The sequence below is a fragment of the Pecten maximus genome, chromosome 5 (assembly GCF_902652985.1).
Source record: "Pecten maximus chromosome 5, xPecMax1.1, whole genome shotgun sequence".
NCBI lineage: Eukaryota > Metazoa > Mollusca > Bivalvia > Pectinida > Pectinidae > Pecten > Pecten maximus.
This window is the reverse complement of record NC_047019.1, coordinates 47,162,101-47,189,240: the sequence shown is the minus strand read 5'-3', so window position 1 is coordinate 47,189,240 and position 27,140 is coordinate 47,162,101. Positions and strand designations below refer to the sequence as shown.

Below are 27,140 nucleotides of genomic sequence, written 5' to 3'. Positions count from 1 at the left end.
TTATTTGCATTCTGATATGATTCAAATAAATATGAAATGAGTCTTCCATTACCGTGTTTAGTGACACAATGCAGTAGTTTCGACGATTGATAATGGTATTGAAGGTTACGAGAGTCTATATACTAACTGTCGCCATGCGGAAACAGTTCTATCGACGACCAACAATCAGATCAGTTTTCCGCACAATAATGTCGTATTGTAATGTTGATAATGAATAATTAGGATGCAATATCGGATGTCACAATTGATCACACACAACTAAAATCTAGGAGGATTTGATTATGTTATATCTTACTAGCTGTTTTACAAGTAGTGGTCGGTAACACCACCGGTAGGCAGAGGTACGCAATTCAAAGTTGATACAACAGTGTGGTAACCATGCTGGCTGTGGTCAAATCTGCTGGGTTTCATATGAGATCGTCCGTCTGTCACAGTTCGGCCCTCATACGAGATGGTCCGTCTGTCACAGTTCGGCCCTCATACGAGATGGTCCGTCTGTCACAGTTCGGCCCTCACACGATATGGTACGTCTGTCACAGTTCGGCCCTCACACGAGATGGTCCGTCTGTCACAGTTCGGCCCTCACACGAGATGGTCCGTCTGTCACAGTTCGGCCCTCATACGAGATGGTCCGTCTGTCACAGTTCGGCCCTCACACGATATGGTCCGTCTGTCACAGTTCGGCCCTCACACGAGATGGTCCGTCTGTCACAGTTCGGCCCTCACACGAGATGGTCCGTCTGTCACAGTTCGGCCCTCACACGAGATGGTCCGTCTGTCACAGTTCGGCCCTCACACGATATGGTCCGTCTGTCACAGTTCGGCCCTCACACGAGATGGTCCGTCTGTCACAGTTCGGCCCTCACACGAGATGGTCCGTCTGTCACAGTGCTCCGCAGATCCGCCTATCACAGTTCGGCCCTCATACGAGATGGTCCGTCTGTCACAGTTCAGCTCCGAAGATCCGTCTATCACAGTTCGGCCCTCATACGAGATGGTCCGTCTGTCACAGTTCAGCTCCGAAGATCCACCTATCACAGTTCGGCCCTCATACGAGATGGTCCGTCTGTCACAGTTCAGCTCCGAAGATCCGCCTATCACAGTTCGGCCCTCATATGAGATGGTCCGTCAGTCACAATTCAGCTCCGAAGATCCGCCTATCACAGTTCGGTCCTCATACGACATGGATTGCCTGAATATCTATCTGTCACAGACCTGTGTACTCACATGTGATGGCCCGTTTGTCAGAATAGTCTTCCAGGGTGTGATTTCAATCATATGGAAACATTACACTATATGGTAACGTGTTTTAATAATACATCAAACTCCTAATTCCTGAGAGACCTATAAAACCAGGGCCCTGTGTGTACTATTGGTGTTATCTCCACGGCAGTGTATGGCTTTTACCTAGCAATCGATACAGAACAGTACATACTCGACAAAACATGGTGAACTGTCATTTACTGTCATGGAGGACAGATCCAAACACCAATATCAGGGCCATCAGTGGCCATCGTGGACAAGGTTTTACCCCGAAAAACATGTTAACGTTAGGATGGGCGGCGAATCATACTGGAAAAGCAAATATTCTTATTGAACACACTCTCTATTACAAACAAATATTCTTAATGAACACGACCTTTATTACAAACAAATATTCTTGTTGAACACGCCCTCTATTACAAACGAATATTCTTATTGAACACGCCCTCTATTACAAACAAAATATTCTTGTTGAACACGCCCTTTATTACAAACAAAATATTCTTGTTGAACACGCCCTTTATTACAAACAAAATATTCTTATTAAACACTCCCTCTACTGGTTATTCTTTATTGATCCCGACACTATGACCCCCGACTATCCGCACAAAAACAGTTCGTTATATCCGAACTCTTAGACCATCGACCAACTGTACAAAAACAGTTTGTCTTATCCCCAATCTTAGACCACCAACCAATCGTACAAAAACAGTTTGTCCTATCCCAAATGTTTGACCACCAACCAATCGTACAAAAACAGTTTGTCCTATCCCAAATCTTTGACCACCAACTAATTGTACAAAAACAGTTCGTCTAACCTCGCAACCTTTAGATAACCAACCATCTGTACACAAACATGTCATAACGTTCCGTTATTAGCCCTCCACCCAATCGTACAAATCCATACAAAACAGGTCGTCACGTGCCGATTCAATAGATCGTCATGCACATTTATTTTGTATACTGTTTATTTGTGCCAAAACAAACAAGTTTACATTTGAAATATTGATGAACTGTTCCAATGTTAGCTTTGTAATATGGAGAAAACGACTGTTCGATTTACTGGTAGAGATTGTGTCGATAAGAGTCCTGAAATAGCAATCATTACAGTACGCGTATTTTATGAAGTCAGACTTTATAGCTGTGGGATCTGTCTTCATTACTGATTGGAACTCAACCCAATTAACTGAAAATATCTGTAAGTGGTTGGGATTTAAAAAACTACAAATGGTGGGGCTGTTCCCCCCAGGGGCCTAACAGGCAGGACCTAAAGAAGCAGTTTGGCAATATTGCTATAAACGAGTCCTTATCTGGAAAAAGGCAATTTATACCCCTCATATTTGACTGGTAGCATCCCTAGGTGATGGGGACTTAAAATGCTACAAATGGAGAGGCTGGCCTCCTCCCAGCGGGCTGAGGGGTGGGTCCAAAAGGGTGCAATTTGGCTATACTGCTATAAACGACTTCTTCTCTGGAACTAAGCGACGGATATCGCTCATATTTTACCGGTCACATCCATAGGTGATGGGGATCTAAATAGCTACAAATTGTGGGGCTGACCTCCAAGGGGCTGCGGGGCGGGGCCAAAAGGAGCCTTTTGGCTGACCTCATACCAATGTATAGCACTGCTGGGAATCAAGAGATAAACACCGTCCTGTTGTAAAGATGGGCCCCGGGTTCCCAGGAACTTAGTTTATCAGTTATAGTTTTGAGACCGTTGATATCACCACCCCATAACCATGTATACTTTTGTTGGGCATCAAATGATAAACGTGTTCATGTTGTAAAAATAGGCCCTTGGGTATTTTCCCACCCCAAGGGACTAAGTTTCTTGATTATATGTTTAGAAATGTTGAGATCCCCACCCAATAACCATATAGAGCATTGCTTAACTTCAAGAGATAAATATAAACCTTGTTGTAAAAATAGGCCGTGGGATCTTTCCCCACCCCTGAATACTTAGTTCCATTGTTATATCTTTGAAACGGGTTGAGATTCCGATACCAGGCTGTATAAAGCGTTGTTGGACATCAAGAGATACATATAAACCTGGTTAGGCCGTGGAATCTTTCCCCATTCCTGAATACTTAGTTCCATTGTTATATATTTGAAACCATTCAGATCCCCACCCTATAACCATATGTAGCATTGTTTGGTATCAAGGGACACAATTCAGTTGTAAATGTAGGCCCAATGGTATTTCCCCACACAAAGGAACTTAGTTTCTTGGTTAAATGTTTGAAGAAGTTGAGATATCCACCCCATAATCATATATAGCATTTCTGGGCACCAAGGATAGACACAATCTTGTTACACGAGTAGGTCATCGGATATTTCCTCATCCCTAGGGACTTAGTTATATCTTTGAATCCATTTATATCCCCACCCTGTAACCATATTTAGCATTGCTGGGCCTAAAACGATAAACACAGTCCTATTGTAACAATAGGTCCTGGGGTATTTCCACGCCCTTAAATACACATAACTAGTTCCTTTGCGATATATTTTAAACTGTTGAGATCCTGAACCCCATAACCAAAGATAGCATTGCTGGTTATCAAGAGATACACTCAATCCAGATAAAATAGGCTCAAGGGGACATAGTTTCTTTAAACCCAATCGTGTTTTAAAAACAATCCCTGGGTCTTTCCACATCCCCTGGGATTCTGGAATTCACACACAGCCATTAGCATTCCTCACATTTACACACATATACTGACATTCGTCACATTTACACAAATATATTGACATTCGTCACATTTACACACATATATTGACATTCGTCACATTTACACACATATATTGACATTCCTCACATTTACACACATATATTGACATTCGTCACATTTACACACATATACTGACATTCGTCACATTTACAAACATATATTGACATTCCTCACATTTACACACATATATTGACATTCGTCACATTTATACACATATATTGACATTCGTCACATTTACACACATATATTGACATTCGTCACATTTACACACATATATTGACATTCGTCACATTTACACACATATATTGACATTCGTCACATTTATACACATATATTGACATTCGTCACATTTACACACATATATTGACATTCGTCACATTTACACACATATATTGACATTCGTCACATTTATACACATATATTGACATTCGTCACATTTACACACATATATTGACATTCGTCACATTTACACACATATATTGACATTCGTCACATTTATACACATATATTGACATTCGTCACATTTATACACATATATTGACATTCGTCACATTTACACACATATATTGACATTCGTCACATTTACACACATACATGTATATTGACATTCGTCACATTTATACACAGACATTGACATTCCTCACATTTATACCCAGACATTGACATTACCAACAACACACAAACTCTGTTTTTATATATCGTGATAGTTTAAGCAGTCTATCTTCTTACCAAATGTATCTGACATTTTACCGATAAGAGACTATCAGATTCTACTTCTCCAATATCTGGCGATCAGCGACATGTTACCATCCAAACAATCAATGGATGACAAGGCTATCAAAACATCAGATAGGGAATTATTTCTGTTAGATTCGTTTTCAAAATGAAATATTAATCATCATTCGTGTGTCAATATGAAAAATTAATGTCAAATCTTGATCTGCGTTTCCTTTGACACCGTTGACAGGCAGCGTTTACAAGGTTTGTAGACAGTGGTGTCAAGGTTTGTAGGCAGTGGTGTCAAGGTTTGTAGGCAGTGGTGTCAAGGTTTGTAGACAGTGATGTCAAGGTTTGTAGACAGTGGTGTCAAGGTTTGTAGACAGTGGTGTCAAGGTTTGTAGACAGTGGTGTCATGGTTTGTAGACAGTGGTGTCAAGGTTTGTAGACAGTGGTGTCAAGGTTTGTAGACAGTGGTGTCAAGGTTTGTAGACAGTGGTGTCAAGGTTTGTAGACAGTGGTGTCAAGGTTTGTAGACAGTGGTGTCAAGGTTTGTAGACAGTGGTGTCAAGGTTTGTAGACAGTGGTGTCAAGGTTTGTAGACAGTGGTGTCAAGGTTTGTAGACAGTGGTGTCAAGGTTTGTAGACAGTGGTGTCAAGGTTTGTAGACAGTGGTGTCAAGGTTTGTAGACAGTGGTGTCAAGGTTTGTAGACAGTGGTGTCAAGGTTTGTAGACAGTGGTGTCAAGGTTTGTAGGCAGTGGTGTCAAGGTTTGTAGACAGTGGTGTCAAGGTTTGTAGACAGTGGTGTCAAGGTTTGTAGACAGTGGTGTCAAGGTTTGTAGACAGTGGTGTCAAGGTTTGTAGACAGTGGTGTCAAGGTTTGTAGACAGTGGTGTCAAGGTTTGTAGACAGTGGTGTCAAGGTTTGTAGACAGTGGTGTCAAGGTTTGTAGACAGTGGTGTCAAGGTTTGTAGACAGTGGTGTCAAGGTTGTAGGCAGTGGTGTCAAGGTTTGTAGACAGTGGTGTCAAGGTTTGTAGACAGTGGTGTCAAGGTTTGTAGACAGTGGTGTCATGGTTGTAGACAGTGGTGTCAAGGTTTGTAGACAGTGGTGTCAAGGTTTGTAGACAGTGGTGTCAAGGTTTGTAGACAGTGGTGTCAAGGTTTGTAGACAGTGGTGTCAAGGTTTGTAGGCAGTGGTGTCAAGGTTTGTAGACAGTGGTGTCAAGGTTTGTAGACAGTGGATGTCAAGGTTTGTAGACAGTGGTGTCAAGGTTTGTAGACAGTGGATGTCAAGGTTTGTAGACAGTGGTGTCATGGTTTGTAGACAGTGGTGTCAAGGTTTGTAGACAGTGGTGTCAAGGTTTGTAGACAGTGGTGTCAAGGTTTGTAGACAGTGGTGTCAAGGTTTGTAGGCAGTGGTGTCAAGGTTGTATGACAGTGGTGTCAAGGTTTGTAGACAGTGGTGTCAAGGTTTGTAGACAGTGGTCTCAAGGTTTGTAGACAGTGGTCTCAAGGTTTGTAGGCAGTGGTGTCAAGGTTTGTAGGCAGTGGTGTCAAGGTTTATAGACAGTGGTGTCAAGGTTTGTAGACAGTGGTGTCAAGGTTTGTAGACAGTGGTGTCAAGGTTCCTAGGCAGTGATGTCAAGGTTTATAGGCAGTTTTGTCAAGGTTTGTAGACAGTGGTGTCAAGGTTTGTAGACAGTGGACAGTAGTGTCAAGGTTTGTAGACAGTGGTGTCAAGGTTTGTAGACAGTGATGTCATGGTTTGTAGACAGTGGTGTCATGGTTTGTAGACAGTGGTGTCAAGGTTTGTAGACAGTGGTGTCAAGGTTTGTAGACAGTGGTGTCAAGGTTTGTAGACAGTGGTGTCAAGGTTTGTAGGCAGTGGTGTCAAGGTTTGTTGACAGTGGTGTCAAGGTTTGTAGGCAGTGGTGTCATGGTTTGTAGACAGTGGTATCAAGGTTTGTAGACAGTGGTCTCAAGGTTTGTAGGCAGTGGTATCAAGGTTTGTAGGACGTGGTGTCAGGTTTGTAGGCAGTGGTGTCATGGTTCCTAGGCAGTGGTGTCAAGGTTTGTAGGCAGTGGTGTTAAGGTTGTAGGCAGTGGCGTCAAGGTAGGGAGATAGGACACGTAGTGTCAGCTTGTTTGTATCTAAGGTAGGGAAATAGGACACATAGTGTCAGCTTGTGTGTATCTAAGGTAGGGAGATAGGACACATAGTGTCAGTCTGTGTGTATCTAAGGTAGGGAGATAGGACACATAGTGTCAGTCTGTGTGTATCTAAAGTAGGGAGATAGGACAGCCTGCTGATGTGTATTGAAGGTAAGGAAAGATGGCACAGTGTCCTCAAGTGTTTCCTGTGTACTGTCAGCAGGCTATACAATCTGAAACAAGAGGCCTGTATCACTCACCTGGATATGGCAGTAAATATTTGAGTTTACAGTTTACATTCCTACAGAACAAGGATTTTTTTTAATGTGCATTATTTCCTTTATTAGGTTCCATCCCTGCAGGGCCAGGCCCCATTTTTTATACAACATTGGTTCTCCTTCACCTTAAAATGCTTCAGACTAAATCCTTTCATTCCCACAGAAGAAGACGGATTTTAAAGTACATGTGTAATTGATATATTTTTTCCTATTTGGCCCAATGCGATACAGGTCAACTAATAGAGTGAGCTATCTGCAGATTTTGAATTATAAAACCATTTTTACAGAGGACATTACGGTACACTGTATGACTGCCTAATCTACCACTATGTGGAAGTGAGTGTATTGGTCATATTAACTTGTGTATTTGAGTACTGGAGATTTGCTCTGAAAGACCACTCTAGTCTGGTAGTTTGGGCTGGTTTCTGCCCGTCATTAAATCTCACTACTTGCCGGCAGATGATTGACCAAGGACCAACGTTCTTGGTTGTCATTATTCATACTGACTAGCACACACGTAAAAGACACAAGACAACTTTGTGGAATTCAGTTGTATTTTAATGTTAAATTGCCGATGATCCACATCATTCCAAGGTAAGATAAGCGTCCAACTATTGCGTAACATTGAGGATCCTGGCCACTCAATTTGGCATTTGACAGAGTGCATAGGAAGTGCAAATCAAGGTCACACATTTGTCGAGATATCACAATACTACTACATAGGTCTTGTTTAGACGTTAAGCTGGGACATCACAACAGTGTGACATTTGCTGGAAACATTGCAAAGAAGGATCTCATGCAGGCATCACAATTCTATGAAAGATGTCTCAATTTTAAATTACTATGATTCTAATGACAGAGACGTCACAAAAGACATTGTGACAGTTTAAATCACACTGTGACACTTATGTAACATTAAACTGTGACACTTGTAACATTATACCGTGACACTTGTAACATTATACCGTGACACTTGTAACATTATACCGTGACACTTGTAATATTATACCGTGACACTTGTAACATTATACCGTGACACTTGTAATATTAGACTGTGACACTTGTAATATTAGACTGTGACACTTGTAATATTAGACTGTGACACTTGTAACATTATACCGTGACACTTGTAATATTAGACTGTGACACTTGTAACATTATACCGTGACACTTGTAATATTATACTGTGACACTTGTAACATTATACCGTGACACTTGTAACATTATACCGTGACACTTGTAACATTATACCGTGACACTTGTAACATTATACCATGACACTTGTTATATTATACCGTGACACTTGTAACATTATACCGTGACACTTGTAACATTATACCGTGACACTTGTAACATTATACCGTGACACTTGTAACATTATACCATGACACTTGTTATATTATACCGTGACACTTGTAACATTATACCGTGACACTTGTAACATTATACTGTGACACTTGTAATATTATACCGTGACACTTGTAACATTATACCGTGACACTTGTTATATTATACCGTGACACTTGTAACATTATACCGTGACACTTGTAACATTATACCATGACACTTGTAACATTATACCGTGACACTTGTAACATTATACCGTGACACTTGTAACATTATACCGTGACACTTGTAACATTAGACTGTGACACTTGTAACATTATACTGTGACACTTGTAATATTAGACTGTGACACTTGTAACATTATACTGTGACACTTGTAACATTAGACTGTGACACTTGTAACATTAGACCGTGACACTTGTAACATTATACCGTGACACTTGTAACATTAGACTGTGACACTTGTAACATTATACTGTGACTCTTGTAATATTAGACTGTGACACTTGTAACATTAGACTGTGACACTTGTAACATTATACTGTGACACTTGTAACATTATACCGTGACACTTGTAACATTATACCGTGACACTTGTAACATTATACTGTGACACTTGTAACATTATACCGTGACACTTGTAACATTATACCGTGACACTTGTAACATTATACCGTGACACTTGTAACATTATACTGTGACACTTGTAATATTAGACTGTGACACTTGTAACATTATACCGTGACACTTGTAACATTATACCGTGACACTTGTAACATTATACTGTGACACTTGCATGACATATCACTGACACCACAATGTCATACATGTCTGACATTTCAAGGCAATGTGACACTTGTCAGAGAAGATAATTTGACAATTGTCTGACATTATATGACAATGTGACATTTGTCTGATTTTACAAGACAATGTCATTTGTCTGCTTTCACAGTTTGACCCTTGTCTAACATGATATTCCAACCCTTGCCTTACCCAGATATCACAATACAAGTTCTATTTTTAAGCCAAAAAGTCCAATAATATGACACTTGTCTTGCCAAGCCAACATTATAATTCTTCACCACAGATAGAAAACTAGTGCAGGACATCAAATATATACTTTCTTCATATCGAAAAACAAAACTAAAGGATTTGTTCATTATCACATAGAGTTGTGTCTGGAGTTTGAGCGATCAACACAAAGATCAGTCACTCTGAATCATACAGCTGTTTCCTGGTCCTCAGACACAACCAGCTGAAAGTGCTCCTGGCCTGAAACACAAAATTCACGTGATTTAAAACATATCAATGGTCTTAGTTCAGTCACACAGACAATCAACAAGTTTTAAAGAAGTATCTCTGTACCGTGGAACATTCACCCAATACTCATTCTGTTTCCAACAAAGTAACCCTTTACTCATTCATGCAATACTCATGGTTTCCAACAGAGTAGCCCTTTACTCATATACCCTATACTAACTATCCCCAACAGAGTAGCCCTTGACTCATATACCCTATACTAACTATCCCCAACAGAGTAACACTTTATTCATTCATCATGATTTCCAACAGAGTAGCTCTTTACTCATATACCCAATACTTATGGTCTCCAACAGATTAACCCTTTACTCATTCACCCAATACTCACTATTTCAAACAGTAGCCATTTACTTATTCACCCCCATACTCACTATCTCCAATACACTATCTCTTTACATATTCACCCTCATACTCACTATCTCCAATATACTATCTCTTTACTTATTCACCCTCATACTCACTATCTTCTCTCCAGACACTATCTCTTTACCTTATTTAACCCCCCCAGACTCCTATCTCCAATACACTTCTCTTTACTTATTCACCCTCATATCCTATCTCCAATCACTATCTCTTTACGTTAATTCATCCCCCCATACTCACTATCTCCAATACATACTCTTTACTTATTCACCCTCATACTCAATACGCTCCTCCAATACAACTATCCCTTTCTTATTCACACCCATACTCACGATCTCCAATACACTAGCCTTTACTTATTCACCCCCATACTCACTTCTACCCAATACACTATCTCTTTTACACTTTTCACCCCCATACATCACTATCTCGAAGCACTATTCTTAACTTCTTCACCCTCTACTCACTATCTCCAATACACTATCCTTTTACTTAGTCCCCCCCATACTACTCACTATCTCCAATACACTATGTCTTTACTTATTCACCCCCATACTCACTATCTCCAACAGAGTAACCCTTTACTTATTCACCCCCATACTCACTATCTCCAATACACTATCCCTTTACTTATTCACCCCCATACTCACTATCTCCAATACACTATCTCTTTACTTATTCACCCCCATACTCACTATCTCCAATACACTATCTCTTACTTATTCACCCTCATACTCACTATCTCCAATACACTATCTCTTTACTTATTCACCCTCATACTCACTATCTCCAATACACTATCCCTTTACTTATTCACCCCCATACTCACTATCTCCAATACACTATCTCTTTACTTATTCACCCTCATACTCACTATCTCCAATACACTATCTCTTTACTTATTCACCCTCATACTCACTATCTCCAATACACTATCTCTTTACTTATTCACCCCCATACTCACTATCTCCAATACACTATCTCTTTACTTATTCACCCCCATACTCACTATCCCCAATACACTATCTCTTTACTTTTTTTACCCCCATACTCACTATCTCCAATACACTATCTCTTTACTTATTAACCCTCATACTCACTATCTCCAATACACTATCTCTTTACTTATTCACCCTCATACTCACTTTCTAAGTACACTGATAGGTCTTTGTCATCTGCCCTTAAAGCCTGCATTCGTGGTGTATTTCCCTGTAAATGCAAAACAAAATGTTTCATAAAAATTTAAAACAAGAGATTCCAAGGGGACCATGGTGCCCACCATTGAATAATCTTTGTCAGTCCAATGCAAGACTGATCTTTCCCCTCCTTTTCTATTCTTTCCCTTCTTTCTCTTAATCATTTGATAACATGGGAAACTACATATGAAGTCTTAGAAAAGATCCAAGAAGAACTTTCTGAAATATATCAATAATAAGATGCCCAATGGGCCTGTATCGCTCATCTGCTTCTGATGTGACTATGAAGGTATTCTAGATCAATTATGCAGATTGTCAGCTGATAACCACTATAGTAAAGTATCAGAGCAGGCTAGGTATTTTTATTTAAATGGATTTTTTACCCTTTCATTCTAAAATACAACTGGCCGGATATCAGGTATCTGGGTCTCTTAGTCATTGAGAAATTGTCGTTTAAAGATGGGAATATTTGAACCCTGTGACCTTGAATAAAGATCAAGGTCATTAATTTAAACAAACTTCATAGCCCTTCACTCCAGCATGCTACAGGCTTATCAGGTATCTAGACCTCTTGGTTATAGAGTATTTGACCCCTCTGACCTGGAACAAACTTTGTAGCCCTTTACTTCATCACGTTATAGGCCCATTATCAAGTATCTGGGTCTTTTGGTTATTGAGAAGAAGTTGTTTAAAGGGAAAAGTTGATGACAATGGACGATGAATTGACAATGGATGACGCACTATGGCATAAAAAATAATTCAACTGTCATAATCCAAGATGGCTGCCTGATTTCCCAATAGAACTCATGATTGAATGCATGCCACAACCATGGAGCAAGGGGAACCTACATGCAAAGTTTTAGAAATATCCCTCCAGTACTTTTCAACAAATAGTGGTAATCAGGAGTGTTTATGGATGAAGGACTGACAAGGGACATAGGGCCATTTGTATAGCCCACCAACATCAGATGGTGTGCTAAAAATAGATTGTGTCACATGTCTTTAACAGATTTAATATAAATATGAAACTATATGCAAAGAATGGACAACCTTCTTTCTTTGATGAAAGTATCAAGGTCAAAATGCAGGGTGACCTACATTTGCACTTTTGATACATGGCATATCGCCTCACCAAGGTTAACCCAATATCGCCTCACCAAGGTTAACCCAATATCGCCTCACCAAGATTAACCCAATATCGCCTCACCAAGGTTAACCCAATATCGCCTCACCAAGGTTAACCCAATATCGTCTCACCAAGGTTAACCCAATATCGCCTCACCAAGGTTAACCCAATATCGCCTCACCAAGGTTGACCCAATATCGCCTCACCAAGGTTAACCCCATATCGAAATATGAAATGTACCTGATGATCTGTACGAGTGAGAGAAGAGAACAGGTGTGGTGAAATGTACCTGATGATCTGTACGAGTGAGAGAAAAGTATAGGGGTGGTGAAATGTACCTGATAATCTGTACGAGTGAGTGAAGCTCCAGTCTCCACCAACATATAACAGATTGTCCTGCGCTGGTACCAAGCTGCCTTGTGTAATGCTGTCTGTCCTCTGCAATTAGGAATAGAGACATTAATTAATGCCTTAATTTACAATACAATGTCGTCATGTTAACAATATCTGGTACGTAATGTCAACATGGTGTGAGTCAAACTAGAAAACATCTAATACATAAATGCCCCAGCTCCCACTTGACGCCCTAAAACACAGTTTGGTGAGGACATCAGTAGATCCTGATATTAGCCAGTTACATTACATCAGGATGGGACAGGACGGGATAGACATTGGTAACACTACATGTCTCCCCCATTTAATGGTGGGGACAATAAAATATTTAACTCATTCGTAAATATTGTTCAATATTAGTAAAGGTTCCCCCTGTGTCAGCCCTAACAGTATGAAAAGTTCTATTAACACCCAGAACCCAACATATCTGCCTTATGTTTTATTTGGATTATCTCCCTTTAATCCTCTACCTACATACTTACTTCTCATGGTCCACCATGTCTAGTATCACAGGGGGTGCTGTAAAACAGAGAACATATATCTGATCAGCAAAAGGGGCGATGTACCACAAGATATATCAGCTCATCATTCCCTACATGAAAACCTCATTAGAGCGAGGAGATCTCTTTTTACCTCAGGAGTGGATTGTGGTGGAAGTCATACCATTGTTTGGGTGTATTTTGGACTGGATATCCTACCATTGTTTGGGTGTATTTTGGACTAGAAATGATACCATTGTTTGGGTGTATTTTGGACTAGAAGCCATACCATTATTTGGGTGTATTTCGGACTATAAGTCATACCATTGTTTGGGTGTATTTCGGACTATAAGTCATACCATTGTTTGGGTGTATTTTGGACTAGAAGTCATACCATTGTTTGGGTGTATTTTGGACTAGAAGCCATACCATAGTTTGGGTGTATTTTGGACTAGAAGCCATACCATAGTTCAAGTGTATGTGAACACTTACCATTGTCTATGAGGTATTTGACGATCCCTTTGTGCCCAAACCGTGCTGCATGATGTAAGGCTGTCATACCATATTGGTCAGTGGCCAGGAGGTTAGCGTCATGGTTACAGAAGAGATCCACCAACTGTAGATAAATGTCAAGTAAGAATGTATTTGATAAGTCAAAGAAAGACAGAGACAAGCCAACAGAGGAAAGGACAAACCAATAGAGGAAAGGACAGGCAAACAGAAGTAACAAGCCCACAGAGGAGGCGATAAGCCAAAAGAGGAGACAAGCCAATAGAGGAGGGGACAAGCCAAAAGAGGAGGAGACAAGCCAATAGAGGAAAGAGACAAGCCAACAGAGGAAAGAGACAAGCCAACAGAGGAAGAAAACAAGCCAACAGAGGAAAGAGACAAGCCAACAGAGTAAGAAAACAAGCCAAAAGAGGAAGAGAAGCCAATAGAGGAGGGGACAGGCCAACAGAGAAAGTGACAAGCCAACAGAGGAAGAAAACTAGCCAACAGAGGAAAGAGACAAGCCAACAGAGGAAGAGACACGTCAACAGAGGAGGCGATAAGCCAAACGAGGAAAAGACAAGCCAAAGTAGGGGGAGACTAGGCAACAGAGAAGGAGACAAGCCAAAAGGGGAGGAGACAAGCCAAAAGAAGAAGAGGCAAGCCAACAAGGGAGGCAACAACTAACAGAGAAACGACAATCCAACAGAGAAGACGACAAGCCAACAGAGATGGCGACAATCCAACAGAGAAGACGACAAGCCAACAGAGAAGACGACAAGCCAACAGAGAAGACGACAAGCCAACAGAGAAGACGACAAGCCAACAGAGATGACGACAATCCAACAGAGAAGACGACAAGCCAACAGAGAAGACGACAATCCAACAGAGAAGACGACAAACCAACATAGATGACGACAATCCAACAGAGAAGACAAGAGGCCAACAGAGAAGACGACAAGCCAACAGAGAAGACGACAAGCCATAGGTTGCTATAGGATAGGTCGTCAACCTAAATAAGGAAATTATATGAGCACACCCTTGAGCAGAAATAAAGCAATGATATGCTGGACTTATTTGGATTTGGTTTTAGTTGTTAAAACTCAAAATATTAATTTACATTTTAACATTTAGACTGAAGACTTCACTGCTAAGGTCTTTATTTACCTTAGAAAGGTCGCCTCTCTTGGCAGCATCTATCAGACCTAAGAAAGAATAACAAAATTTATATACAACATCAAGTACAGGTGAGTTACTTGTACTTTACTAAATTACTGAAGTATTATCGAAAGCAGTGATTTTTACAGTTAATGCCAATACCTTAGGAAGAAGTGAACTGTAATGTTACAATTATCTTAGAAACAATGTATTATAATAGAGTTTTAAAAAAACAATATATTGCAATTTTTAACAAGAAGCCCATGAGCCATGTTGGTCACCTGAGCTTTGAAATATTTCAGTTAATTTGATCCTTTATGGCCTGCCCATAAGCCCTATGGGTCAGTCAGGACCAACATGTGCATACCATCAAGCTGTCATCCCATGATGATAATGTTAAACAAATTAGAATAAATTTCAATTGAGATCAAACAAATGATAGTCAAAAATGTGATTTCCCTACATAATCTATAGTAAAGTTTACCCCATCCCCAAGGACAAATGTGAGACCCCAGGGTCATGAAATTCACAATTTTGGTACAGCACCTTATTTGATTCTTCCATCTATGAAGTTATTTGATTCTTCCTTACTTGGGTTGTGAGAAGAAGTCTTTTTTACCCTTTGAGGCCTCGCTTCTAACTCTCTGGGGGTCAATAAGTGCAATCATGAAAATGCTATTCAAGAGACATCCAATACTGATAATTATAACCAAGTATTTATTATTTCTAGTGGCAATTGGAACAAATAATGGTCAAAGATGTGATTTCCCAATACATGTATAAACTTTAGTAAATTTTATTCCTTTACCAGTGTGAAATGCGAGACCGCAAGGTCATGAAATTCACAATTTAGGTAAAGGACCTTAAGACCTTTTTATCTATGAGGAGTATTTCATTCTATCATATCTGGGAGTTGAGAAGAAGATTTTTGTAATTTTAGGCAATTTGACCCTTTTTGGCCCCACCCCTCAGGCCCCTGGGGGATGGAGACCATGGGATTTACAACTTTGGTTGACCTTTTGTCATTGCAGCTTCCTGCCACATTTCAATGAATTTGGTTCAGTGGTTTTTGAGAAGTTGAAAATGTAAATTGCTACAATGGACGACTCACGAAGCCAGACAAAAGGCAATTGCAAATAGGTCAACTGAGACTTTGTCTCAGATGAACTTAAAACTAAAACCAGTACATTTGCTTTCTATTTCAGAGCAATTAATAATCATTAAACAAGGCCTCTAGACTGATGCAAAGACAGAGATGGCCACATACACACACACCAAAAAATGCACATGGCAGAGGTGATACCTACCTTTGTCTACAGGTAAGCATTTCCTGGTACAAGGTGCAGCAGTGCAAAAGCAGGGGTGATACCTACCTCTGTCTACAGGTAAGCATTTCCTGGTACAAGGTGCAGCTTTATCATAGCAGGGGCAATACCTACCTTTGTCTACAGGTGAGAGTTTCCTGGTGCGAGGTGTAGCTTTATCATAGCAGGGGCGATACCTACCATTGTCTACAGGTGAGAGTTTCCTGGTGCGAGGTACGATGTGGTATAGCAGGGGCGATACCTACCTTTGTCTACAGGTTAGAGTTTCCTGGTGCGAGGTACGATGTGGTATAGCAGGGGCGATACCTACCTTTGTCTACAGGTGAGAGTTTCCTGGTGCGAGGTACGATGTGGTATAGCAGGGGCGATACCTACCTTTGTCTACAGGTGAGAGTTTCCTGGTGCGAGGTACGATGTGGTATAGCAGGGGCGATACCTACCTTTGTCTACAGGTGAGAGTTTCCTTGCGAGAGGTACGATGTGGTATAGCAGGGGCGATACCTACCTTTGTCTACAGGTGAGAGTTTCCTGGTGCGAGGTGCAGCTGTAGCATTTGACACCTGGTGAAATTGGTTGTAATTATCTTTGGCCTGAGGACTTTTGGATACAGGTGAACCAGGCTCTGAGCTGTAAACAGATATACATGTTCTATATATGTCACAGAGTTCAACACACCTCAGATGTGTTATTTCTTATCCTTAAATGATTGACTTTCCATTTCACACAGAAATCACTTCAACAATATAAACGTTTTAACTGTTGTTGCTCCCTTCCCCACTTTGTTTGTATGATGTTTAGACATTTAAACCCGTGTTGCTCCTTTCCTTCCCTACCCTGAACCATTGTTGCCCCTTTCCTTCCCTACCCTGAACCATTGTTGCCCCTTTCCTTCCCTACCCTGAACCATTGTTGCCCCTTTTCCCTACCCTGAACCATTGTTGCCCTTCCCTACCAACCATTGTGCTCCTTTCCTTCCCTACCCTGAACCATTGTTGCTTCCCTTCCTTCCCTACCCTGAACCATTGTTGCTCCTTTCCTTCCTACCCTGAACCATTGTTGCCCTTCCTTCCTACCCTGAACCATTGTTGCCCTTCCTTCCCTACCCTGAACCATTGTTGCCCTTCCCTACCCTGAACCATTGTTGCCCTTTCCTACCCTGAACCATTGTTGCCCCTTCCCTACCCTGAACCATTGTTGCCCTTTCCTTCCCTACCCTGAACCATTGTTGCCCCTTTCCTTCCCTACCCTGAACCATTGTTGCCCCTTCCCTACCCTGAACCATTGTTGCCCTTTCCTTCCCTACCCTGAACCATTGTTGCCCCTTTCCTTCCCTACCCTGAACCACTGTTGCCCCTTTCCTTCCCTACCCTGAACCACTGTTGCCCCTTTCCTTCCCTACCCTGAACCATTGTTGCCCCTTCCCTACCCTGAACCATTGTTGCTCCTTTCCTTCCCTACCCTGAACCATTGTTGCCCCTTTCCCTTCCCTACCCTAAACCATTGTTGCTCCTTTCCTTCCCTACCCTGAACCATTGTTGCCCCTTTCCTTCCCTACCCTAAACCCTTGTTGCTCCTTTCCTTCCCTACCCTGAACCATTGTTGCCCCTTCCCTTCCCTACCCTGAACCACTTGTTGCCCCTTTCCTTCCCTACCCTGAACCATTGTTGCCCCTTTCCTTCCCTACCCTAACCCTTGTTGCCCCTTTCCTTCCCTACCCTAAACCATTGTTGCCCCTTTCCTTCCCTACCCTGAACCATTGTTGCCCCTTCCCTACCCTGAACCATTGTTGCCCCTTTCCTTCCCTACCCTGAACCATTGTTGCCCTCCTTCCCTACCCGAACCATTGTTGCCCCTTTCCTTCCCTGAACCATTGTTGCCCCTTTCCTTCCCTACCCTGAACCATTGTTGCCCCCTTCCTTCCCTACCCTGAACCATTGTTGCTCCTTTCCTTCCCTACCCTGAACCATTGTTGCCCCTTTCCTGCCCTACCCTAAACCATTGTTGCTCCTTTCCTTCCCTACCCTGAACCATTGTTGCCCCTTCCCTTCCCTACCCTAAACCCTTGTTGCCCCTTTCCTTCCCTACCCTGAACCATTGTTGCCCCTTCCCTTCCCTACCCTGAACCACTGTTGCCCCTTTCCTTCCCTACCCTGAACCATTGTTGCCCCTTTCCTTCCCTACCCTAAACCCTTGTTGCCCCTTTCCTTCCCTACCCTAAACCCTTGTTGCCCCTTTCCTTCCCTACCCTGAACCATTGTTGCCCCTTCCCTACCCTGAACCATTGTTGCCCCTTTCCTTCCCTACCCTGAACCATTGTTGCCCCTTCCCTTCCCTACCCGAACCATTGTTGCCCCTTTCCTTCCCTGAACCATTGTTGCCCCTTTCCTTCCCTACCCTGAACCATTGTTGCCCCCTTCCTTCCCTACCCTGAACCATTGTTGCTCCTTTCCTTCCCTTCCCTGAACCATTGTTGCCCCTTTCCTGCCCTACCCTGAACCATTGTTGCCCCTTTCCTTCCCTACCCTGAACCATTGTTGCCCCTTTCCTTCCCTACCCTGAACCATTGTTGCTCCTTTCCTTCCCTACCCTGAACCATTGTTGCCCCTTTCCTTCCCTACCCTGAACCATTGTTGCTCCTTTCCTTCCCTACCCTGAACCATTGTTGCCCCTTCCCTACCCTGAACCATTGTTGCCCCTTCCCTTCCCTACCCTGAACCATTGTTGCCCCTTTCCTTCCCTACCCTGAACCATTGTTGCTCCTTTCCTTCCCTACCCTGAACCATTGTTGCCCCTTTCCTTCCCTACCCTGAACCATTGTTGCCCCTTTCCTTCCCTACCCTGAACCATTGTTGCCCCTTCCCTACCCTGAACCATTGTTGCCCCTTCCCTACCCTGAACCATTGTTGCCCCTTCCCTTCCCTGAACCCTTGTTGCTCCTTCCCTACCCTGAACCCTTGTTGCTCCTTCCCTACCCTGAACCATTGTTGCCCCTTCCCTACCCTGAACCATTGTTGCCTCTTCCCTACCCTGAACCATTGTTGCCCCACTCTCCACTCAGTAAAATGTTGGAGTCTGATTTGAGGATGCTTTTTAACAAGTATTGTCAATATCCATCTAAAAAGTAAACTGACAAGTACAATGATCAAACAACCACTGTTTGGCTGTGTCCCTAGAAGGGTCAGCCCTTCCATTTGTTTGAATCACTGCCACCAAAGGATTTTCCGTGTCAAACTTTGTATGAAGTGCTCTTCAATGGTAAACATTATTTAGAGAAGAGATTGACAGGCAATGGAAGCCACATTCTGACCAGGTGAATTGACATCTTAATTTGAGATCAGATTTATAAATGTAGGAGCTGACGACAGACCAGATTTGACAAATGTCATTATGCTGTCTTTATCTTATGAAATATCCATCAATCATATTACTGTTACATATTTCTCTAATTCTTACATGATTTTCCTTCATACACAACTACAATGTACTGGAGAATGAATTGTGAAGTGTTAGGGTGTGATTAATTTATACTGATACTAAAAACAGTGGAGTTACAACAATGTGCAAAACAAACATGCATTCCTATCAACTATCCAGGCAACACCACAAATTAAACATACCATCAACAGATTATCAAGGTCATACAAGGTCACACAAGGTCAGACAAGGTCATACAAGATTGCATAAAAGGGGCCATAACTCTTGAGGAAGCACTGAAATTAATAGAAACTTTCTCTACTGCCAAAGGTACAGTCTTTGTGATCACAAGTACGATCGGATGAATGAGTAAACTATCACAAGTACGATCGGATGAACGAGTAAACTATTACAAGTACGATCGGAAGAATGAGTAAACTATCACAAGTACGATCGGATGAATGAGTAAACTATTACAAGTACGATCGGATGAACGAGTAAACTATTACAAGTACGATCGGATGAATGAGTAAACTATCACAAGTACGATCGGAAGAATGAGTAAACTATCACAAGTACGATCGGATGAATGAGTAAACTATTACAAGTACGATCGGATGAATGAGTAAACTATTACAAGTACGATCGGATGAATGAGTAAACTATTACAAGTACGATAGGATGAATGAGTAAACTATCAGTATGAACTTCTGTAGCAAGTATAGTGCCAGGCACTGTTGGCCATGGTGGCCATCTTGGATTTGAGACCAATCATATTACAAAATGGCCGCCATGGCTGCAATGCCAATTGGCCATGGCTGCAATACCAAGGTTTTTAAGAGGCCGAAAAATGATAACACTTTGTTGGCTGTCCATCCTTAACATCCTCACCAATTTCCAGCTCAATGGCACCAGTGAAACTTGAGAAAAAGTTTAAAATGTGTTTTTCAAGATGGCTGTCATGTTGGCCACCTGGTCAGGACTATCTCAGGATTATTTCAGGTAAGTTAGAGCTGAATCCCACTGATGGAACGTAAGAAATTTGAAATAGGTGTTGTTCAGGAAAACCATGATTCCGCAATCATGTTACAAAATGGCTGTCATGTTAAAGTTTTAACATGACAAAGATCTCCCACCAAGGGATTGTTCTAAGTGGGAGATTTAGCGCGGTGACATTTTAATGATATAAAATTGTGTTTACACAGTTTTTTTGTATCATGAAGTACCCAATATTGTTTTATTAGTCTAACAGGATAAAGAATTAAGATAAAGAATTACTTGAACAAGTAAACTTTGTTCTTAATAAATGTTCTCTACTTTTCTTGTCTTTCCATGCATATATAAATTTGAACTTTATCTGAATAAAATGCTATCCTGATATTCTTGTGAGTTCTAAAATTCCACATGCACATTAACAACGATCAGCATATGGTACTTCCTGAGAGATAACAAATTCCAAAAGTTAACAGCTATTTCAAACAAAAAACAGGCCCTGAAAGGAAACCTACATGTGAAATTTGTGAAAGATAAAATTCGAGAGGATTCTAATTTAGATAAATCACACGTATCTGGAGGATTCTCATTTGAATAGATCAAACTTTTTGGTAATAGAATTTAACTAATAGGACACTGCTAAAAGAATATAACACAGCTAATAGATTAGGACAAAGCCTAGATAAAAGGACACAGCCAAGCTAATACAACATAGTAGTATAGTACATGGAAAAAATAAAATAACAGCTAATAGAATAAGACATGACCAAGCTAATAGATTAGGACAAAGCTAATAGATTAGGACACAGCTAATAGATTAGGACAAAGCTAATATATTAATACACAACTAATAGATTAGGACACAACAAAGCTAATAGGACATCGCTAATAGATTAGGACACAGCTAATAGTTTAATACACAGCTGACAGATTATAACACAGCTAACAGAATAGGATATGGCCAAGCTATTACATCACAGCCTCCAGAATAGGACATGGCCAAGCTAATATAACAAGGTCAAGCTAATAGGACAGGAGACTGCTTTGACATATGACTTTCCTTTGACAACATGATCAGCAAGCCAAGCAGTAGCAGGGCAAGGACAGTAGTCACATGACCGACCACAGTCACATGATTGGTCAGATATATATCAATATATGATCACATGACAGACCATGCAGTCACATAATTGGCAATGCAGGTCGGCTAAATATCAATATATGATCACATGACAGACCATGCAGTCACATGATTGGCAATGCAGGTCGGCTAAATATCAATATATGGTCACATGACAGACCATGCAGTCACATGATTACCATGGTAGGAGGTGGTGATTTATATAAGGTCTCCTGACCTCCTCCGACCACACAAGGTCTGAGGTAGGTCTGGTTAGAGTTAGTAACTAAGTGGTATCAACCTGTTATTGGAGCCCGGCTGATCCGGAATGAGCAAGTTCTCTTTGCTCTCCAGTCGAAACAGTGTTTCAGCCTTCCTAAAGAACAAAATGTTAATCAACAAAATAAAATGTATTATCTAATAGATAATAAACAAAATGCTCATGCTTTTGTCTTCATTCTTCTACTAGACAGGTTCTGTCTTACAACACCTAATGCTAATGTACAATTGAAGATGCACTCAAATTGGTGGTCAATATCTAATCAAAATGCTACAGTATTGCAGAAACAGAAATGAGTGAATTAAAGTTCTAGTGTAAACTCCAGTAAGGAAGTGTTCACAATATCATCAGTGATCTTACAATGATGGAAGCCAGTTGGAATATCAGCAGAATTTGAAAGCAATGGTTTTCATCCTACTACACTACAGACAAACTAGTCCACAACAACAAAACTGTCATAGAAAATCTTCAGTGTTGCCAACTCTCGATTTTAACTGGTATATCCTTGTCTTTTTACTAGTAACTTGTCCAAAAGACTCCTACGATTTTCAAATAACTCAAATTTTTGGTTAAAGACCCAGGATGACATAGATTTGCAAACTCTTTTTGAAAATTATGGCAGTATCAAAGTGAGTTTGTTCTGTCTCACTGAGTTAATTCCATATTAGGTGAGTCTATTTCATCTGAGTGAGTTTACTCTAATTTAGTTATTCTGTCATTGTGTGTTCATTTCATCTTAGGCGAGTTTATTCTGTGTAAGTGAGTTTATTCCGTCTCAGTAAGTTTAAGGTGACAGCTAGTATATCTGTATCTGTTTTTACACCCTATCTGAGTAAGTTTAAGGTGACAGTATATCTGTATCTGTTTTTACACCCTATCTGAGTAAGTTTAAGGTGACAGTATACCTGTATCTGTTTTTACACCATATCTGAGTAAGTTTAAGGTGACAGTATATCTGTATCTGTTTTTACACCCTATCTGAGTAAGTTTAAGGTGACAGTATACCTGTATCTGTTTTTACACCCTATCTGAGTAAGTTTAAGGTGACAGTATACCTGTATCTGTTTTTACACCCTATCTGAGTAAGTTTAAGGTGACAGTATACCTGTAGCTGTTTTTACACCCTATCTGAGTAAGTTTAAGGTGACAGTACCTGTAGCTGTTTTTACACCCTATCTGAGTAAGTTTAAGGTGACAGTATACCTGTAGCTGTTTTTACACCCTATCTGAGTAAGTTTAAGGTGACAGTATACCTGTATCTGTTTTTACACCCTATCTGAGTAAGTTTAAGGTGACAGTATACCTGTATCTGTTTTTACACCCTATCTGAGTAAGTTTAAGGTGACAGTATATCTGTAGCTGTTTTTACACCCTATCTGAGTAAGGTTTAGGTGACAGTATATCTGTATCTGTTTTTACACCCGATCTGAGTAAGTTTAAGGTGACAGTATACATGTATCTGTTTTTACACCCTATCTGAGTAAGTTTAAGGTGACAGTATATCTGTACCTGTTTTTACACCCTATCTGAGTAAGTTTAAGGTGACAGTATATCTGTACCTGTTTTTACACCCTATCTGAGTAAGTTTAAGGTAACAGTATACCTGTATCTGTTTTTACACCCTATCTGAGTAAGTTTAAGGTGACAGTATATCTGTATCTGTTTTTACACCCTATCTGAGTAAGTTTAGGTGACAGTATATCTGTAGCTGTTTTTACACCCTATCTGAGTAAGTTTAAGGTGACAGAATACCTGTATCTGTTTTTACACCCTATCTGAGTAAGTTTAAGGTGATAGTATACCTGTAGCTGTTTTTACACCCTATCTGAGTAAGTTTAAGGTGACAGTATATCTGTAGCTATTTTTACACCCTATCTGAGTAAGTTTAAGGTGGCAGTATATATCTGTATCTGTTTTTACACCCTATCTGAGTAAGTTTAAGGTGACAGTATACCTGTATCTGTTTTTACACTCTATCTGAGTAAGTTTAAGGTGACAGTGTATCTGTAGCTGTTTTTACACCCTATCTGAGTAAGTTTAAGGTGACGGTATACCTGTATCTGTTTTTACACCCTATCTGAGTAAGTTTAAGGTGACAGTATATACCTGTATCTGTTTTTACACCCTATCTGAGTAAGTTTAAGGTGACAGTATACCTGTAGCTGTTTTTACACCCTATCTGAGTAAGTTTAAGGTGACAGTATACCTGTACCTGTTTTTACACCCTATCTGAGTAAGTTTAAGGTGACAGTATATCTGTAGGTGTTTTTACACCCTATCTGAGTAAGTTTAAGGTGACAGTATATCTGTATCTGTTTTTACACCCTATCTGAGTAAGTTTAAGGTGACGGTATACCTGTATCTGTTTTTACACTCTATCTGAGTAAGTTTAAGGTGACAGTATATCTGTAGCTGTTTTTACACCCTATCTGAGTAAGTTTAAGGTGACAGTATACCTGTATCTGTTTTTACACCCTATCTGAGTAAGTTTAAGGTGACAGTACCTGTATCTGTTTTTACACCCTATCTGAGTAAGTTTAAGGTGACAGTATACCTGTATCTGTTTTTACACCCTATCTGAGTAAGTTTAAGGTGACAGTATATCTGTAGCTGTTTTTACACCCTATCTGAGTAAGTTTAAGGTGACAGTATACCTGTAGCTGTTTTTACACCCTATCTGCTTGTTGATACTTCTAACAAATCTGTTGGAGAAGACTAGCTCATGTTTAATGAGTAAAATTGTGCAAACTTTGTGCTTGGTGCAGCCAAGAAAATGATAAGAAAAAATGTAACATCATCGTTCATGTTCTGATATCCTGAGAGGTTGGCAACACTGAATATTGACAAAGAAACGTTCTGATGACTGAGCAAGGGACTGGTGGAGTGTTAGTGACGTACCTTCCATCAGGCTTCTTAGAGGACGTGTCTGTGGCCTGGCTTACTTCTGTCAGTCTGAAAATATACAACATTTTATAATGACCTCCATCAAACATCTTAATGTTCAGTCAGTCTGATAATATACAACGTTTTATAATGATCTCTATCAAACATCTTAATGTTCAGTCAGTCTGTAAATATACAAAGTTTTATAACGAACTCCATCAAACATCTTAAGGTAGCCTGTATTACTACTGTCAGTCTGATAATATACAACATTTTATAACGATTGTCATCAAACATCTTAATGTAGCCTGACATACTTCTGTCAGTCTGATAATATACAAAGTTTTGTAATGACCTCCATCAAACATCTTAATGTTCTGTCAGTCTGTTAATATACAAAGTTTTATAACGAACTCCATCAAACATCTTAATGTTCTGTCAGTCTGATAATATACAAAGTTTTATAACGAACTCCATCAAACATCTTAATGTTCTGTCAGTCTGATAATATACAAAGTTTTATAACGAACTCCATCAAACATCTTAATGTTCTGTCAGTCTGATAATATACAAAGTTTTATAACGAACTCCATCAAACATCTTAATGTTCTGTCAGTCTGATAATATACAACGTTTTATAACGAACTCCATCAAACATCTTAATGTAGCCTGTATTACTACTGTCAGTCTGATAATATACAAAGTTTTATAACGACCTCCACCAAACATCTTAATGTTCTGTCAGTCTGATAATATACAAAGTTTTATAATGACCTCCACCAAACATCTTAATGTAGCTTGTATTACTTCTGTCAGTCTGATAATATACAACGTTTTATAATGACCTCCACCAAACATCTTAATGTAGCTTGTATTACTTCTGTCAGTCTGATAATATACAAAGTTTTATAACGAACTCCATCAAACATCTTAATGTAGCCTGTATTACTACTGTCAGTCTGATAATATACAAAGTTTTATAATGACCTCCACCAAACATCTTAATGTAGCCTGTATTACTACTGTCAGTCTGATAATATACAAAGTTTTATAATGACCTCCACCAAACATCTTAATGTAGCCTGTATTACTTCTGTCAGTCTGATAATATACAAAGTTTTATAACGATCTTCCTGAACAGAAATGTTAATAAAGCCTGTAAAGCCGATGAGCTATTTATAAAGATAACCCCACAAACATCTTAGGATTGTAATCATCATTGGGAGTGGATATCTTACCCTGGCGACTTGGGAGGCGTGACAGGCATGTGGAATTTAAATACGAGTTCTGGCTGGAAGTTATCCTGATGACAGTGAACGCCTTCACATCCGTTGTCCTTGGAGGGAGTCAGGTGCATACTCTGAAGGTCAGGATCCAATATGTACAGGTCCTCCGAAGATATATCCGTAATGTAATGAAGGTGTTCTTGGGTTCTGTCTATCCGGAAAAATCTCTCAGCTGTCGTGGCTGAATGAGAAACAACCAAGCAACGAGTTATATTTCTGAGTAATGAACAGCAGTTAAAACAAGAAAAAAAAATCAGGTTTATACCTGGACCTCATGTTCAAACAAACTTGTATGGTGAAACCGAAGATATTTTTCTTTGGCTCAAAACTGTTGACAGGGCAACAAGACATTTATTTGTCAGGGTAATATGACATTTATTTGACAGGGCAATATGACATTTATTTGACAGGGTAATATGACATTTATTTGACAGGGTAATATGACATTTATTTGACATGGTAATATGACATTTATTTGACATGGTAATATGAGATTTATTTGACAGGGTAATATGACATATATTTGACAGGGTAATATGACATTAATTTGACATGGTAATATGACATTAATTTGACAGGGTAATATGACATTTATTTGACATGGTAATATGACATTTATTTGACAGGGTAATATGACAGTTACATATGACAGGGTAATATGACATCTATTTGACAGGGTAATATGACATATATTTGACAGGGTAATATGACATATATTTGACATGGTAATATGACATTTATTTGACATGGTAATATGACATATATTTGACATGGTAATATGAGATTTATTTGACAGGGTAATATGACATTTATTTGACAGGGTAAT

General features: G+C 40.1%; 1 protein-coding gene across 6 annotated transcripts in view; it reads right to left on the bottom strand.

The window, feature by feature from the left end:
• Positions 1 to 7,678: 7,678 nt before the first annotated feature.
• LOC117328199 (diacylglycerol kinase zeta-like) overlaps positions 7,679 to 27,140 on the bottom strand; it is a 90,294-nt gene continuing 70,832 nt past the window's right edge. For 4 of the 6 annotated variants that reach the window (XM_033885631.1, XM_033885633.1, XM_033885632.1 and 1 more), the window contains 10 exons: positions 26,267 to 26,495; positions 25,044 to 25,097; positions 22,167 to 22,241; positions 16,844 to 16,965; positions 15,023 to 15,060; positions 13,859 to 13,982; positions 13,370 to 13,406; positions 12,833 to 12,932; positions 11,318 to 11,381; positions 7,679 to 9,761 (listed from right to left, as the gene is read on the bottom strand). In XM_033885631.1, the coding sequence (XP_033741522.1) occupies positions 9,709 to 9,761; positions 11,318 to 11,381; positions 12,833 to 12,932; positions 13,370 to 13,406; positions 13,859 to 13,982; positions 15,023 to 15,060; positions 16,844 to 16,965; positions 22,167 to 22,241; positions 25,044 to 25,097; positions 26,267 to 26,495 (896 nt within the window). In that variant the 3' untranslated portion in view covers positions 7,679 to 9,708. Of the gene's footprint in view, positions 9,762 to 11,317; positions 11,382 to 12,832; positions 12,933 to 13,369; positions 13,407 to 13,858; positions 13,983 to 15,022; positions 15,061 to 16,843; positions 16,966 to 22,166; positions 22,242 to 25,043; positions 25,098 to 26,038; positions 26,130 to 26,266; positions 26,496 to 27,140 lie in introns of those variants that run through there. The other 2 variants (XM_033885634.1, XM_033885635.1) reach the window with 2 other exon arrangements.